Source organism: Miscanthus floridulus, chromosome 3 (assembly GCF_019320115.1).
Source record: "Miscanthus floridulus cultivar M001 chromosome 3, ASM1932011v1, whole genome shotgun sequence".
Taxonomy (NCBI): Eukaryota; Viridiplantae; Streptophyta; class Magnoliopsida; order Poales; family Poaceae; genus Miscanthus; species Miscanthus floridulus.
The window spans coordinates 112335845-112350764 of record NC_089582.1 but is presented as its reverse complement, the minus strand read 5'-3'; the positions used below and the strand labels follow the sequence as shown (position 1 = coordinate 112350764).

Below are 14920 nucleotides of genomic sequence, written 5' to 3'. Positions count from 1 at the left end.
CGTGTGTGAACCCAACCATTTGCTCCTAGATGAACCCACGAGGCCCAACTAAGCCCAGTCCAGCGCTACCGTTTCTTTTCCTGCGGCATGAACGTGAGAAACTGAACGTCTGCTCGACTGCTCCTGCGGTCCTGGTGTGGGACTGTCCGACGGAGACGTCAATCGCCACCCGGGAGTTCATGAATCGCCGATAACGAATGCCTCATGGCTGCAGAGGTTGATGACCGAGACTCTACGGGGTGCTCCTCTGCTGAGTCTGCTCCACGTGATTTTGTTCCCTTCTGCACTTGTCTTGAATCTTGATGGCCAAATTGATTTATTCGGCGTGTTGTTTAATGGATCTGCGCGTTCGAGGCCCCATCGATCTGCCGATTCGTGCTTAGTTAACTGCAGCAGTCATATACAATCTCGGCGATGTCAAGTTGCGGGGTTCTCGCTCTGAAATCGGTGAGCGGTGGTAGAGCAGTGGAGGGGGGAGAGGAATGGCGCCGCCGCGGCGTGTGTGCGTGACCGGGGGCGGCGGGTTCATTGCCTCCTGGCTCGTCAAGCTGCTCCTCTCCCGCGGCTACGCCGTCCACGCCACTCTCCGCGACCCAAGTACGCTAACCTATCTATTCCACTGACAGTCTGACAAAACTGCTACGTACCTTGCTGTCGATTTGGATTCCTGTGCAAAGACGTTCTTTGCAATCGCATTTGTTATTATCTGATATCGTAGAGAATAATTGGATTTGGTACTGAGAAGCGTGTGATATCCAAATGCCTCATTGGTGGTGCTAGGAGCCATACTGTGCTAATCAAGTGCGGGTGCTCGTTCAGGTGATCCAAAGAATGCCCATTTGAAGGAGCTGGAGAAGGCCCCTGAGAATCTGCATCTGTTCAAGGCCGACGTGCTAGACTACGACACGCTAACACCTGCAGTTGAGGGATGTGAGGGGATCTTCCATCTCGCCACTCCGGTGCCTGAAGATAAGATTGTTGATCCTGAGGCAAGTCCTTGTTTGCTTGACACCAATGCTTATCATCAGATTATGCAGTATTGTATCTACACAGATTGATGGAGTACACAAATTAAGCCTGTATTGATAGTATTATGAATTGGCATTTGGATCAGTGTGTTTTGTTCTAGTAAGATAATATCACTTCTCAATTATCGCATTTCCAGCCAATGTTTTGTCCTTTGTGCCCACATACAGTATGCTCTAACTGTTGAAGAACTGAAGGAAGTGTGTTAGTGGGTTGCATCCTTGGAAGTCATTCATGCTTGCAAAACCAAGCTGTTTTGTGATGCATGCTTTTAGTAGTAGCACCTGGAGAATATCAGAACAATATTTTCTCTTTTCTTTGAGGGGAAGGAAAACAGCAAGGTAGACCAATCTAGGAAGAAAAATAAAAATGATGTGAATAGGAAAACAGGGAGAACTAAAGAACAAGTGGAACTAAGAGGCTTATGCTTGAGAACTGTAGCCACCTAAAGTTAGATTGACAGTCTTTCTGAATCTGAGCTTGTAGCAGAAGTTCATTTCCGAGTCCTTATTTGTCCCAAAAGAAGTGACCCCCCACCCCCCACCTAAAGAATGTGACCATTCTGTTCTTTCTAGATCTTCCTTGTCGCAATTGTAAATATTTCCATGAAGAAAGCTTGTTATAAGTCTCTTTACCCTTTATCTATCATGCGTTCATGCTGTAGACATGTCACTTCCTCAAATTTGTATCCCATGTGAATTGTGATGCCTAGGTACTGCCAACACCTGACAATAAAATTTCACTCCAAGTAAAGGTGAAAGAAAGTTTTTTCGGTGTTGATGTCGTATCCCTTCCTCCTGAGCAAGTTTCTTGTGTTTATTGTTTGTTTGCACTGTGAATCTTGCTGAAAGTTTTGTGCTTTACAGAATACTTGTGCTCTGTACTCACCACGTTTTGAACGCATCAATGCAGTCAGAAGTACTCGATACTGCTGTGAAAGGTACCTTAACTGTACTGAAGATATGCTCCGCTGCAAAGGTTCACAAACTTGTTGTGATGTCCTCCAACGCTGCTGTGGATTTTAACCCGAATTGGCCTCAGGATATAATGAAAGATGAGAGTTGCTTGTCAGACAAGGAGTTCTGCAAGGAAAATGGGGTTAGTAATTTTCTTCAAAAAAAATGGGGTTAGTAATACCATTTAGTACTTAGTACATCAAGCTTTGTGATAGCAATAAGCATACAGGTTTACTCCATCTGTTGATCCATTCCAGTCATATCTACCTTGAAAGGAGTATTGTGATGTTTCTTAACATAAGCTAAGTCTTTTCTAGAGATGGCTTACTGAGGGAGGACTATATTGGAACCTTCTGTGCTTTTTGGTGGCAGGACTGGTATTCCGTCGCCAAGATTACTGCAGAACAGATAGCTTTGGAATATGCGGTTGAAAATGGCCTGAATGTTGTTACACTTTGCCTGCCTTTGGTTTTTGGCCCACTGTTGCAGCCTACGGTGAATACCAGCAGCAAATTCCTCATATATGTTATAAAAGGTTCCCTAATGTTCTCACATTCCTTCTCATCTGCTACTAGGATTATCATTTCTTTGATGAATTTTCTGTTCTGGCTCACTACGATGATGTGCTCCTGACCACCAGTCAAGTTGTGTTTAAATGTGAATTGTACCTATCCATCCATTCTTTCTGGACTGCATTTATGAGGTTCAATCTAAGGCCCTGAGATTAGATCACATTAATAGTTAATGTTGCTGGTAGTTTTTTTTCCCCAAATAGAAATGATGGCAATGTTCAAATATCATGGTACTGATCATGATCTAGAATCTGTTTATCACCAGTTGTCTTTTCTGTCCCATGTTTGCCCTTTATGTTCTCTTCAGAAATATTAGCTGCTATGCCTTTTGTAAATGCTCTACAGCTGTTTAATCTAAACCTTAATCCACAAGCAGATTCTTCACAATCTATTGCATGTGATTCCCCATTTGGCTCATTTATTGCTTGATATTACACGCTAAAATGAATACAAACGACAAAATAATGTATAGCATATTCCATGCTGGAATTATTGCATCTACAAGAAGGGCCACATTTCATTTGCGTGTTCAGTCCATTAATGATGTTTTCTGGAAATGAGTAGTCCTTGAAGAACTGATATTCGTCTTGCATGTATATCTGTTGCACACTGCAAAGTGCTACTACTGGGTATATGTTGCTTTCTCGCTACAATAACTCCATTGGTTGGATTATAGGAGGTCCTGACGTGATGAACAACAGACTCTGGCACATAGTAGACGTCCGTGACGTGGCCGATGCTTTACTCCTGCTGTACGAGAAGAAAGAGTCGTCAGGGAGATACATCTGCTCGCCGAATCATATTTGCACAAAGGATTTGGTGGCCTTGCTGAAGAAGATGTACCCAAAGTACAGCTACATAAATAAGTAGGGTTTGCCATGTCAAAACTTTGAAATGTGCATTGCTTCTGTAATTTACGCGACCTGCTGAACCACTCTTTTTTGCGTTTTCAGCATCCTCGACGTCGATCAGAAAGCATCGTTAACATGTCAGAAGCTGCGGGACCTGGGCTGGGAACCAAGGAAACTGGAGGAGACGCTCTCGGACAGCGTCGAGTGCTATGTAAAGGCGGGGCTTCTCCGGGGTTTGGACGGGCATCCCTGCCGCCTTCCCCATCTCTTCCGTCTGGCATGTGATAGTGATGTCGAATCGAGTGCGTTGGCGCCTTGGCGGGTGCTTCTTCGTTATGAACTTGTGGGTGTCACTCGTGGCCTTGGAACGTTGCTGAACTGTGAACATGCCTTGAAATAATGAGGATGCATTCTATCAGATCGGGGAGAATGGGATGCTCGTGTCGTGCCTCGTGGTCGTGGCCCCGGACAGCGCGTAGGCAGGGGTTCCGGGTTCCATCCGTGCACCGCCTCAAGTGACGCCAAAGAAATGCCCATCCTGGTGAAGCCGATGGCTGGGACAGGAGTACAGGACCCCGGCCGGGAGAATGTGCCTCTTCTGTTGAAAGTCCTCGACGTGCTCGACCACGACGCACTAACAGTAACAGCGGAGATGGAGGTGTTAGTTGATCTTCATCAAACTGCTCTCTGGTCGGGGGAGCCCAACCCTAATCCGGTTGGTGGGCCCCTGTGGCACAGCACACATAAAAAGAAGGTGGGGATGAGGGCTCGGACTACGAGGTTCGCCGTGAGCCGCCTCACCCACCTACAGTAACCCAAAACCGATCTAAATACCGTGCTGCCAGCGATGGGATGTGCCCCACCACCGCCGTCGGCCCACTGCAGGGTCACCACCGGACCGCCGTCTCTCCACCAGCGCCACTGGACTTCACCGCCACCGCGCTGGACGTCTTCTACACTGCGGCACCGGCGTCTACCCGCTACGGTGCATCTACCGAGAAGACAAGGAGAGGTTTACCGGATCTACGGTTACACACAGAGAGGTATACACATCGATCCTAACAATGGTATCAGAGCCGTTTGCCTCTGTGTAATTCTAACCCTAACCGGGTAAAAGCAAAGAAAAGAGTGACCGGGGTGGCGGACATCAATGTCTACCGGTCATCACCGCACTGTGCGTGGGGGGAAAGAAGCCGCACCGTTCGACGGCGCACAGCAAAAGTAAAGAAACGAACAGATCCAGTTCGGATCTAAGGAAAGAAGAAGAGTGGGTTCGAATTTGGCCGAACCCTAAGACCTAACCCTAACTCGCATGGAGAAAGGAAAAAGGGTAAAGCCATTCGGATGAAATCCAAAAAGAAAAGAAATCAAAGAAAAGAAAAAAACCAAAGAAAGAAGAAGAACATGGGTCAGAACCGAACCCTAACCCTAGATCCCCTTTTCGGGTAAACAAGGGAAAAGAAAAGAAAGGAAATTCAAATGAAAAGAAAAGAACAAAGAAAAGGGGTCGGCACACGAACCCTAACCCCAATCGGTCAAACAAAGAAAAGCAAACAAGATCTAGATCCGATTGGAGAAGAAGAGAAAAAGAAGGGTCAGAACCCTAACCCTAACCCTAGTTTCCCATTCGGATGAACTCGAAAAGAAAAGGAAGAACAACAAAAGCAAATCCGAAGGGGGAAGGGGTGGATCTACCTTGCCGTGCGTCGAGATGTCCCTTCGCCGGCACGGGAGAAGAAGAGCTCGGCCAAGGGGCGCCGCGGCTAGGCCGCTCGACGGCAGCGTGCTCACCCGTTGGGGAGCACGCGCGCTGACGAGGGGGCCGGCGACGGTGCCATAGTCGCTCCACCGCCCGCTCGCTCGCTGTCTTGCTCTCGGTCACTCATGCTTGCGCTGCGGCTGAGAGAGGAATGGAGAGCGGCGAAGAGAGAAACGAAGAGAGAGAGAGAGAGCAGAGGCACAAATGAATTAGGGTTTTTGGGGGAGGGCGCCCGTCGCCCTTTTGATCGGCCCGATCTCACCGCGCAGCCGTCGGATGAGATCTGACGGTGATGAAAGAATGGACCGGCTTTCAGCCCAGGCGGGTGCGCACGCCAGGCCGAATTCCCGGCCCAGGCCCAGGTTGCGGCCTGGGCGCGGGGGAGAGCACGGGAAGCGCCCACGCGGGCGTGGGCCGTGGGACGCCTTGCCGTTTTGGGCCGAAAGAACAGTACAGAAAAGAATGAGTTTTCCCTTTTTTCTATTTCCAGCAAATATTTATTTCTGGAAAATGAATAAATGGTTCAAAAGAAAAATAGAGAATGTAATTTTTCCCTGTGGGTAAAATTCAAGAAATTTTTTTTTCCAGTAAATGTTTATTTCCTAGAAATTGATTAATGGATTAAAGAAAATAGAAAAAGCAAATTTCCCTGTGGGTAAAATTCAAGAAAAAGAGAGTTTTTCCACAGCCAAAGAAATTATTTATTCTACAAGTAATTTGTGCCAAAGTGATATTTAATTGGAGAAAAAGAGATTTTTTCCGCTACTAAAGAGAATGTTGGTTCTCCAGTTATTTTGTACCAACGTGATATTTAATTGGAGAAAAAGAAAGTTTTTCGCTGCTAAAGAAATTGTTCATTCTCCAGTTATTTTGAACCAATGTGGTATTTAATTGGAAAAAAAGAGTTTTGATATGATTATGATGTTGTTATTTTCTGACCAACGTTGTTAATAACAATATCGTAATTTTAATGATTTATGCATTGATTCTACTTCTGCCCAACGGTGATGTAGAATTAGTGTATAAAAAAAGTTGATAATGTTAATGATTTATGCATTATTTCTACTTCTGCTCAACGGTGATATAGAATTAGTGTATAAGAAATGTTGATAATGTTAATGATTTATGCATTAATTCTATTTCTGCCCAACGGTGATGTAGAATTAGTGTATAAGAGTAATTGTATATTTTGATTTTGACCAACGTTGGAATCAAGGCATGCAAATGGTGTTATTTTTATGTTAAGAAAAGTTTTGACCTGATTTTCATCTTGTCTAAGATGGACTGGGTAGTCACCTCACCGTGTTCCACTGAGTTTGTGGCACCGGTGAGGGAGACAAAAGAGAATGATGCCACTTGGGCAACTAAAGAGAGGGATTTTGAATCCTAAAAGATATCCTATGACTCCTTAGGCATAGGAAATGAATCACTACCAACAAGAAAAAGTTTGGCTATGATAAAGAACATGATTGAGCTTGTAATTGTGGGCTCAATCTCAGAGCATGACACGGTCACCGAGTACCTCGATAGAATAAAGAGTCAGTTCACTGGCTCTTCAAAGACATGTACTATCCAGCTGATAAAGCAGCTGGTGATAGATAGTCACTCTGATAATGGTGGCATAAGAGAGCTCACAATGCGTCGTCGAAATCATAGCACTATCGTTCAGGCCATATTTCGAGGGGGGGAATAGAAAGACTAGTTAAGAATGATATTCTTCCTCCATTAGAGATCTCAGATTAAGAACAATGCAGAGAATGCATAAAAGGAAAGTATATAAAGAAATATGACAAACGAAGTACAGGAATTTTATAGATTATCCACACTGACATCTGTGGTCGGTTTTCCTGTAAAGAGTGTGGATGGTTATGATTCGTTCATAACATTCACAGATGATTACTCCCATTATGGCTATATTTATCTAATCAAAAAAAGAAAAGATGTATTGGATAAATTTAAGATATTAAAGATTAAGATGGTCAGGTCTAACCATGGAGGAGTACTACGGTCAGCATACCCTAAAAGAATAGCATAGTAGCCCAGTATTCTACACCGGACGAACCTCAGCAGAATAGAGTAACTAAAAGAATCAATCGTACCCTGATGGATATGGTGGGCAGTATGATAAGTTACTCCACCTTACAGTTGAGCCTATGGATGAAGGCGTTAAAAACCCCATTCATACTCTCAAAAGAGTACCAAATAAGTCGGTGCCCAAAACACCGTATGAGTTGCGGACAGAAAGAGTGCTCTCACTAAACTACTTGCTTGTGTGTGGGGGAGCCCTACTGAGGCTAAAGTAGTTAACCCAAATATTGGGAAGTTAGATTCCAAAACAGTAAGTTGTCATTTCATTGGTTACATAGAAAAGTCAAAAGATTTTCGTTTTCTACTGTCCAGAGAGACATACAAAGTTTGTGGAAACAAGACACGCTGTCTTCCTAGAGGATGAATTGATAAGGGGAAGCATGGTAGCTTGATAAATTGACCTTGAAGTGAAGCGGATATATGCGTCCACTCCAATGACTCATGAGCCAATTTTCTCACTACATGTTGTCGCTGCACCGACAGTGCAAGATACTATGGTGTCAGCACCTGGTGTTATTCCATCTGTAGCAACAATGAATGAAAATGCGAAACTTGTTCTTTAGGATCCTATAGAACCTATTGCCACATATGAGGGGGAGCAACAACAACCTCAAACAGTAGATGTGCCAAATGTGGAGGCCCCTAGAAGGTCTCAAAGAGTTAGTAAATCAGCTATTTCTGCTGATTATGAAATGTACAACACTAAGGAATTTCAAATGGAGGTTGATTCCACCTCTTTTGAAGAAGCCATGAGAAGTGATCATTCATCAAAGTGGCTTGAGGCCATAGAAGATGAAATGAAATCAATGAATGCCAATAGAGTTTGGGACTTGGAAATAATTCTTAAAGAAGCCAAAACAGTAGGCTGTAAATGGGTCTACAAAATAAAACTTGACTCTCAAGGGAATATAGAGAGATATAAAGCACGACTTGTGGCAAAAGGCTATATGCAAAGAGAAGGGATTGATTACAATGAGACATTTTCTCCAGTCTTATGTAAAGTTTCCTTCAGAATCATAATGGCATTAGTGGCACATTACGATTTAAAATTACATCAGATGGATGTAAAGACGGCATTTCTCAACGGAGACTTGGAGGAAAATGTTTACATGGCACAACCGAAAGGTTTTGTCATGAAAGGAAAAAAACGAATGGGATGCCACCTAAAGAAATCCATTTATGGATTAAAGCAAGCTTCAAGACAGTGGTACTTGAAGTTTGATCAGTCAATAACGAATTTTGGGTTTTAAAGAGAATGTAGAGGACAATTGTGTCAATACAAAGTTTAAGAATGAGAAGTTTATCTTCCTTATCTTGTATGTAGATGATATCTTACTTGCTAGTAGTGATGTCAGTCTACTACTGGAGAAAGAAATTTGATATGAAAGATCTTGCGAAGCCTCGTTCGTTCTAGGGATCGAGATTCACCAAGATAGAAGAAAAAAGGGTATAAGGATTGTAACGAAAGGCATACATGGAAAAGATCTTAAAGAAATTCAGTATGCACAAATATAGTCCCTCACCTGCTCCTATAGTCAAGGGCGACAGATATGGGGATTTTCAATGCCCCAGGAACCAATGTGAGCTCAATCAAATAAAAGTGGTTCCATATGCTTCAGCTGTCGGAAGCTTGCAACATGCTCAAGTATGTACGCGCCCTGACTTGGCATTTGTTACTGGATTTTACTTAGCAGATTACAGAGCAATTCTGGAATAGAACACTGAAATTAGTAAAGAAAGTCTTGCATTATTTGCAAGGAACGAAAGGTCTCATGATGACATATAGAAAATCTGATTCACTCCACATGGTGGGATATTCAGATTCTGATTATGCGAGAGTGAATGCATATCCAGACGTGGATTTTCTATCATCTCGTAAAGGGGAGCTATTTCATAGAAAAGCTCAAAGCAAACTGTCACTACATCGTCCACAAGGTATGACAGTTTGTAGCATGTTATGAGGCAACGGGCAGGTGAACTAACTAACGAAGTTCATATCCGGTTTGAAGGTGGTTGACGACATCTATAGACCACTAAAGTAATACTGCGATTATAATCTAGCAGTACAGGATGCTCACAACATAAGTCAAGTGGTGCTGCCAAACACATTGACATAGAGTATTATGTTGTGAAAGATAAAGTCCGGAATCAAGTCATAAGTCTTGAGCATATAAGTACAAAAAGGATGCTCGCAGATCCGCTTACAAAAGGCTTATCACCCAACATGTTCAGAGAACATGCAGCTAACATGGGTTTAAGGGAAAGTCTAAAATATTCCTGGACCAAAGAAGGCCCAAAGATAAGTATCTATTTTAGAACAGAGTAGTGTGTTGTAGCTGTTAAGTCTATCGGCAATGGACCATGACGATGAGACATGCTCTATGCACTAATCTGTAATGGAATGAACAAAAGTAAATGATATGAAAGTGAAAGATGGAATGAGATCAAGGGGAAGAATGTTAGGTGATCTCCACCAAAAGGCCCAACGGCCTATTGGGCCCTTATCTTTGCTCCCTGATCGGGGGAGCCCAACCCTAATCCGGTTGGTGGGCCCTTGTCGCACAGCACACATAGGAAGGTGGGGATGAGGGCTCGGACTACGAGGTTCGCCGTGAGCCGCCTCACCCACCTACAGTAACCCAAAACCGATCTAAAGACCGTGCTGCCAGCGACGGGATGTGCCCCACCACCGCTGTCGGCCCACTGTAGGGTCACCAATGGACCACCGTCTCTCCACCAGCGCCACTGGACTTCACCGCCACCGCGCTGGACGTCTTCTACACTGCAGCACCGGTGTCTACCCGCTACGGTGCATCTACCGAGAAGACAAGGAGAGGCTTACCGGATCTACGGTTACACACAGAGAGGTACACACATCGATCCTAACAGGAGGTGCTCGACCGCAACACACTTATGGCTACGTGTGTCCATCGACTGTTCAGTGTTTAGTTGTTCACCCAAATCTATCACAGCGAAGGCGGCATTCCTTGCTCGCAGAAAAGACACCCTCGCCGCGCCGGTAGACGCATGACAATTGGGACGCACGACACACTAACAGCTTGTGGTATGCGGGTGGGAGTGGGACGCATGACAACCGGCGGTAGACGACGCCCGTTGACCGTTGTCATGCGTTGCTGGAGTTCGCCCATAACGATGGACTCATGGACAACATCAATGGCGGCGGGTCGGACAATGGACAAAGCTGCTACTGCTCCAACCATATTCAATGGCACATTAGTTTAGTGTCGGGTATCGATATTAGGGATACCTAAAGTAAGAAAGTTAGCGTCCACGCTGACTTCCCCGAATGGCTCGAGATGTATTAAAAGGTCTTCCATCTCGCCACTCCGGTGCCTGAAGATAAGATTGTTGATCCTGAGGGCAAGTCCTTGTATTGTATCTACACAGATTGATGGAGTACACAAATTAAGCCTGTATTGATAGTATTATGAATCGGCATTTGGATCAGTGTGTTTTGTTCTAGTAAGATAATATCACTTCTCAATTATCGCATTTCCAGCCAATGTTTTGTCCTTTGTGCCCACATACAGTATGCTCTAACTGTTGAAGAACTGAAGGAAGTGTGTAAGTGGATTGCATCCTTGGAAGTCATTCATGCTTGCAAAACCAAGCTGTTTTGTGATGCATGCTTTTAGTAGTAGCACCTGGAGAATATCAGAACAATATTTTCTCTTTTCTTTGAGGGGAAGGAAAACAGCAAGGTAGACCAATCTAGGAAGAAAAATAAAAACGATGTGAATAGGAAAACAGGGAGAACTAAAGAACAAGTGGAACTAAGAGGCTTATGCTTGAGAACTGTAGCCACCTAAAGTTAGATTGACAGTCTTCTGAATCTGAGCTTGTAGAAGAAGTTCATTTCAGAGTCCTTATTTGTCCCAAAAGAAGTGACCCCCCTCCCCCTCCACACACACACACCTAAAGAATGTGACCATTCTGTTCTTTCTAGATCTTCCTTGTCGCAATTGTAAATATTTCCATGAAGAAAGCTTGTTATAAGTCTCTTTACCCTTTATCTATCATGCGTTCATGCTGTAGACATGTCACTTCCTCAAATTTGTATCCCATGTGAATTGTGATGCCTAGGTACTGCCAACACCTGACAATAAAATTTCACTCCAAGTAAAGGTGAAAGAAAGTTTTTTCGGTGTTGATGTTGTATCCCTTCCTCCTAAGCAAGTTTCTTGTGTTTATTGTTTGTTTGCACTGTGAATCTTGCTGAAAGTTTTGTGCTTTACAGAATACTTGTGCTCTGTACTCACCACGTTTTGAACGCATCAATGCAGTCAGAAGTACTCGATACTGCTGTGAAAGGTACCTTAACTGTACTGAAGATATGCTCCGCTGCAAAGGTTCACAAACTTGTTGTGATGTCCTCCAACGCTGCTGTGGATTTTAACCCGAATTGGCCTCAGGATATAATGAAAGATGAGAGTTGCTTGTCAGACAAGGAGTTCTGCAAGGAAAATGGGGTTAGTAATTTTCTTCAAAAAAAATGGGGTTAGTAATACCATTTAGTACTTAGTACATCAAGCTTTGTGATAGCAATAAGCATACAGGTTTACTCCATCTGTTGATCCATTCCAGTCATATCTACCTTGAAAGGAGTATTGTGATGTTTCTTAACATAAGCTAAGTCTTTTCTAGAGATGGCTTACTGAGGGAGGACTATATTGGAACCTTCTGTGCTTTTTGGTGGCAGGACTGGTATTCCGTCGCCAAGATTACTGCAGAACAGATAGCTTTGGAATATGCGGTCGAAAATGGCCTGAATGTTGTTACACTTTGCCTGCCTTTGGTTTTTGGCCCACTGTTGCAACCTACGGTGAATACCAGCAGCAAATTCCTCATATATGTTATAGAAGGTTCCCTAATGTTCTCACATTCCTTCTCATCTGCTACTAGGATTATCATTTCTTTGATGAATTTTCTGTTCTGGCTCACTACGATGATGTGCTCCTGACCACCAGTCAAGTTGTGTTTAAATGTGAATTGTACCTATCCATCCATTCTTTCTGGAATGCATTTATGAGGTCCAATCTAAGGCCCTGAGATTAGATCACATTAATAGTTACTGTTGCTGGACGTAGTTTTTTTTTCAAATAGAAATGATGGCAATGTTCAAATATCATGGTACTGATCATGATCTAGAATCTGTTGATCACCAGCTGTCTTTTCTGTCCCATGTTTGCCTTTTATGTTCTCTTCAGAAATATTAGCTGCTATGCCTTTTGTAAATGCTCTACAGCTGTTTAATCAAAACCTTAATCCACAAGCAGATTCTTCACAATCTATTGCACGTGATTCCCCATTTGGCTCATTTATTGCTTGATATTACACGCTAAAATGAATACAAACGACAAAATAATGTATAGCATATTCCATGCTGGAATTATTGCATCTACAAGAAGGGCCACATTTCATTTGCGTGTTCAGTCCATTAATGATGTTTTCTGGAAATGAGTAGTCCTTGAAGAACTGATATTCGTCTTGCATGTCTATCTGTTGCACACTGCAAAGTGCTACTACTGCATATATGTTGCTTTCTCGCTACAACAACTCCATGACGTCCGTGACGTGGCCGATGCTTTACTCCTGCTGTACGAGAAGAAAGAGTCGTCAGGGAGATACATCTGCTCGCCGAATCATATTTGCACAAAGGATTTGGTGTCCTTGCTGAAGAAGATGTACCCAAAGTACAGCTACATAAATAAGTAGGGTTTGCCATGTCAAAACTTTGAAATGTGCATTGCTTCTGTAATTTACGCGACCTGCTGAACCACTCTTTTTTGGGTTTTCAGCATCCTCGACGTCGATCAGAAAGCATCGTTAACATGTCAGAAGCTGCGGGACCTGGGCTGGGAACCAAGGAAACTGGAGGAGACGCTCTCGGACAGCGTCGAGTGCTATGTAAAGGCGTGGCTTCTCCGGGGTGTGGACGGGCATCCCTGCCGCCTTCCCCATCTCTTCCGTCTGGCATGTGATAGTGATGTCGAATCGAGTGCGTTGGCGCCTTGGCGGGTGCTTCTTCGTTATGAACTTGTGGGTGTCACTCGTGGCCTTGGAACGTTGCTGAACTGTGAACATGCCTTGAAATAATGAGGATGCATTCTATCAGATCGGGGAGAATGAGATGCTCGTGTCGTGCCTCGTGGTCGTGGCCCCGGACAGCGCGTAGGCAGGGGTTCCGGGTTCCATCCGTGCACCGCCTCAAGTGACGCCAAAGAAATGCCCATCCTGCTGAAGCCGATGGCTGGGACAGGAGTACAGGACCCCGGCCCGGAGAATGTGCCTCTTCTGTTGAAAGTCGTCGACGTGCTCGACCACGACGCACTAACAGTAACAGCGGAGATGGAGGTGCTCGACCGCAACACACTTATGGCTACGCGTGTGCATCGACTGTTCAGTTGTTCACCCAAATCTATCACAGCGAAGGCGGCATTCCTTGCTCCGCAGAAAAGACACCCTCGCCGCGCCGGTAGACGCATGACAATTGGGACGCACGACACACTAACAGCTTGTGGTATGCGGGTGGGAGTGGGACGCATGACAACCGGCGGCAGACGACGCCCGTTGACCGTTGTCATGTGTTGCTGGAGTTCGCCCATAACGATGGACTCATGGACAACATCAATGGCGGCGGGACGGACAATGGACAAAGCTGCTACTGCTCCAACCATATTCAATGGCACATTAGTTTAGCGTCGGGTATCGATATTAGGGATACCTAAAGCAAGAAAGTTAGCGTCCACGCTGACTTTTTCGAATGGCTTGAGACGTATTAAAAGGTCTCGCCCGACCTCGAGGCCGCGGGCTCCGTCTCGCTCGACCCCTTGGGTGCGGGCTCTGTCTCGCCCAACCCAAGGACGCGGGTTCCGTCTCGCCCAAGGACGCGGGCTCCGGCTTGCCCGACCTCGAGGCCGCGGGCTCCATCTCGTCCGACCCCTTGGGTGCGGGCTCCGTCTCGCCTGACCCCAAGGACGCGGTTTCCGTCTTGCCCAAGATCGCGGGTTCCGTCTCGTTCGACGAGGACCCATACCGCCGCCAACCACTCCTGGTCCAAGCATATGGATCTGGGTCAGAACTCTGACGCCAGGGAAGAAGCTGGCACGCCTCGATGTAACCCGTGGCCATGACGGGCCATATCTGGGGATTCACATCAAGGACAGTGTCGAGCGTGCCGGTGCTGTTCTGCCTAATCCTCGTACGGCGGCTGACAGGCGCGTCAGTTCACCATGACGTCCGCCGGGACGGAGTGGAACGCCATGACCGGCAGATGCGCATGACACCAGTGACAGACAGGGCAGCGACATGGAGCTGTCCCTGTTGACATCTACAGGATCGACGGGACCCGCAGGAAGTAGAAGAAGGACCCGATAACCCTGGAAATCTTCTTCTCTCTCGTTCTTCTCCTTTTCCTCCTCTGTAACCCGCATTTTTCATTGGCCTATAAAAGGAGAAGTAGGGCGCTCCATGAAAGGGGGATCTGGACACAAGAGCACAACATGAGCACATGGCTGAGCGGCAAGCGAGCTCTCAGCACCCGTTCACTCCTTCCACCAGAGACTTGGGATCCTCTCCCTCTCTCGCCTGTTTGTAACCCCTACTACAAACCAAGTACTGATAACACGAGCAACAGCGAACTGGATG

The 14920-nt window shown here is 45.3% G+C and overlaps 2 protein-coding genes across 2 annotated transcripts; both read left to right on the top strand.

Annotated features, from left to right (window-relative positions):
* The first annotated feature begins 129 nt into the window (after positions 1-129).
* On the top strand, positions 130-3815 carry LOC136546512 (cinnamoyl-CoA reductase 1-like). Its single transcript, XM_066538491.1, has 6 exons — positions 130-597; positions 820-989; positions 1939-2124; positions 2355-2517; positions 3231-3420; positions 3508-3815. Exons 1-6 carry the CDS (start codon positions 483-485, stop codon positions 3803-3805), a joined length of 1122 nt encoding a protein of 373 aa, XP_066394588.1. The 5' UTR covers positions 130-482; the 3' UTR covers positions 3806-3815.
* Positions 3816-3934: 119 nt separating this feature from the next.
* On the top strand, positions 3935-13448 carry LOC136544228 (cinnamoyl-CoA reductase 1-like). Its single transcript, XM_066536456.1, has 7 exons — positions 3935-4120; positions 10582-10637; positions 11511-11742; positions 11973-12147; positions 12813-12984; positions 13072-13246; positions 13389-13448. Exons 1-7 carry the CDS (start codon positions 3935-3937, stop codon positions 13446-13448), a joined length of 1056 nt encoding a protein of 351 aa, XP_066392553.1.
* The last annotated feature ends 1472 nt before the right edge of the window (positions 13449-14920 follow it).

Excerpts from the sequence above, each read along its gene's own strand:
- LOC136544228 (XM_066536456.1), top strand. The coding sequence starts at position 3,935 with ATGCCCATCCTGGTGAAGCCGATGGCTGGGACAGGAGTACAGGACCCC. Across the intron at positions 12,985-13,071 it reads AAGTACAGCTACATAAATAA|CATCCTCGACGTCGATCAGA; the intron begins GTAGGGTTTGCC and ends TTGGGTTTTCAG. Across the intron at positions 13,247-13,388 it reads TTCCCCATCTCTTCCGTCTG|ATCGGGGAGAATGAGATGCT; the intron begins GCATGTGATAGT and ends GCATTCTATCAG.
- LOC136546512 (XM_066538491.1), top strand. The coding sequence starts at position 483 with ATGGCGCCGCCGCGGCGTGTGTGCGTGACCGGGGGCGGCGGGTTCATT. Across the intron at positions 990-1,938 it reads ATAAGATTGTTGATCCTGAG|TCAGAAGTACTCGATACTGC; the intron begins GCAAGTCCTTGT and ends GCATCAATGCAG. Across the intron at positions 2,518-3,230 it reads CCTCATATATGTTATAAAAG|GAGGTCCTGACGTGATGAAC; the intron begins GTTCCCTAATGT and ends GTTGGATTATAG.